The 2,161-nt window shown below is 36.4% G+C and overlaps 1 protein-coding gene across 1 annotated transcript in view; it reads right to left on the bottom strand.

The window, feature by feature from the left end:
• Positions 1 to 2,161, bottom strand: part of LOC106528375 (V-type proton ATPase subunit C 1-A) — a gene marked incomplete in the record, with an annotated part of 12,333 nt that overhangs the window by 6,146 nt on the left and 4,026 nt on the right. The window contains 2 exon segments of the mRNA XM_014023526.1: positions 96 to 187; positions 287 to 381. Of these exon segments, the coding sequence (XP_013878980.1) occupies positions 96 to 187; positions 287 to 381 (187 nt within the window).

Raw genomic sequence — 2,161 nt, 5'->3', positions numbered from 1 at the left:
CACTGTGGTGAACACACCAAAAATGTAGTTTCTCATAAATAAAAACATCTCTTCGACCTAAACACAATGAGGGGTTGGACGTGAACGTCACTCACGCGTTCTTCCTCTCCAAGTTCTGCAGGTTTCCCTTCAGGTTATTATACGCCGACGCTCTGGCCTTTAAGTCGCTGTCAATCTGGGTTAATTGCTGAAAACATACATGTAAAGAAAATTAACTTCCAATGGCAGTCACAGAGACCTCAACAAACTCATRGACTGAACCTCGAGCTTTTCTAATCCGACCCACCTTTGAGATGATTTCAGAGATGTTCTTAAGGGACTGTTTTATTGGGTATTTCGCCATATCCCACTGAAATCTGGTGATGTAGGTGACGAGATCAACTGGGAAACAGGCAAGAGAAGCAAGTCAAACATGTTTCTGATCAAAAGGTAGGAAATATTTACAAGTACACACACACACCACTCATAAAAAGTTAGTTTAGTTAGTTTTTCAGGTGAATTTAATTCACATGTTCAACTGTTTCCTGTTTCTGTTCTTTCTGCACAACTTGCTGTTCTCTAATGAGGAGCTTAACGACAAAATACACAAGAGAGGTTTGATCCATGAATCAACTAAAGTTCTTGGTTCGATTAGAATTTGTTTTTAAAAGTCCTCCTCGTCATCTGTTCACATTCTGACATTTTGAGATCAAGACAACACCTAACGGATCAACAGAAACTCGCTAAATATCCTTTACTTCTTAGGGGTAAAAGAGTCATTGCTATAATAAATATTAATTTTTTTGAACTTCCTCAGCAGTATACAGTATGTATACAGTATAAAGTCAATAAAAGAATACTGACGTGTTTAAAATCTCCACCTTGATGCTAAAATAGATATTGCTGCTAAAGTTTTAATATATTTATATTTTAAGAAACAAAAAGGCCRTGTTCAGACTTATATCTGTGTTGAGTGAGTTTATTGCAAGTGGGCAGATCTGACTGATGTGACATTTAAATACCATAAAACATTTTGTGGTCGGACTTCGATGAGGTGCTGCGGCTCAGAGTTGTACAGTAACTAAGTACAAATACTTTGTTACTGTATTAAAGTAGAAATTTTGTTTTTCTGTACTTTACTTGAGTAATTATTTTTCAGCCTACTTTCTACTTTTACTCGTTACACTTTTACAGTTGTCTGTACTTTCTGCTTATTACATTTTGTAAAAAGGTAAGAAGTAGAAAGTCGTTACTCCTATTTTATTCCGGATTGTTATTATTTTTAAAAAATACTACCTTGATAAATTGTGTCTCCTGGATTGAGTGAATTTAATTGTGGTTGGATGAGAAGTATAAATATTTACCATTCTGACACCGTATTACTTTGTACACAACCCATCACAGCTGCACGCTGTTAGAAAAAATGTTTTTTTGGAGAAGTCACCTCCCAATAAATGTCATTTTGCAAAATCTAACCGTTCACTTTGACTTTTAATACTTAAGCTGATTTTATATCAGAAATTTGCTTTTGATACTTAAGTACAAAATAAATCAGATATTTTAAGACTTTTATTCAAGTAATATTCTTAGAGAAGACTTTTAACTTTTACTAAAGTATTTTTATTATAAGCTAGTTGTACTTTGACTCAAGTATCACTTTGAGGTACTTTATACAAACACTGCTGCGGCTCAATGCTGTGAGGAAGTGATGACATGTGGTCGGCACAACCAGCTGGCCACAAGAAAACAACTGTTTATTTCCAAGTGAAAGGTCGACGATGACACACAGCCACTTTGTATTTTGTTGTTGTTAACCACAGAGAATCACTAAACTCAGTTATTGCTTCATGTGTTTAAAACAACACGAGGCAGACATCTAGTGTGTTGAGCTTCAAACAGTCCAGCTGTGATCTGCTCCATGCCTCGTTTGGTTTTGTCCTGCTCACGTTCTTTCTGGAAGCTCATGTCCATGTAGACTTTGTCGACTCCATCTGTGACGGAGTATAAAGACGGACTGGTCTGTAGGACCATTTCACAGAACTGTTTAATGAATAGAGCCTACAGAGCGCAGTCAGAGGGTCAAACAAGACATCAACAGGTCTGCTGACGACTCTGTAACTACAGCGGGTAAAATACGTATTGAACACGTCAACATTTTTCTCAGTAAATATATTACTAGAGG

The sequence above is a fragment of the Austrofundulus limnaeus genome, unplaced genomic scaffold (genome assembly GCF_001266775.1).
Source record: "Austrofundulus limnaeus strain Quisiro unplaced genomic scaffold, Austrofundulus_limnaeus-1.0 Scaffold374, whole genome shotgun sequence".
Classification (NCBI taxonomy): Eukaryota; Metazoa; Chordata; class Actinopteri; order Cyprinodontiformes; family Rivulidae; genus Austrofundulus; species Austrofundulus limnaeus.
This window is presented reverse-complemented; position numbering and strand designations above follow the sequence as displayed.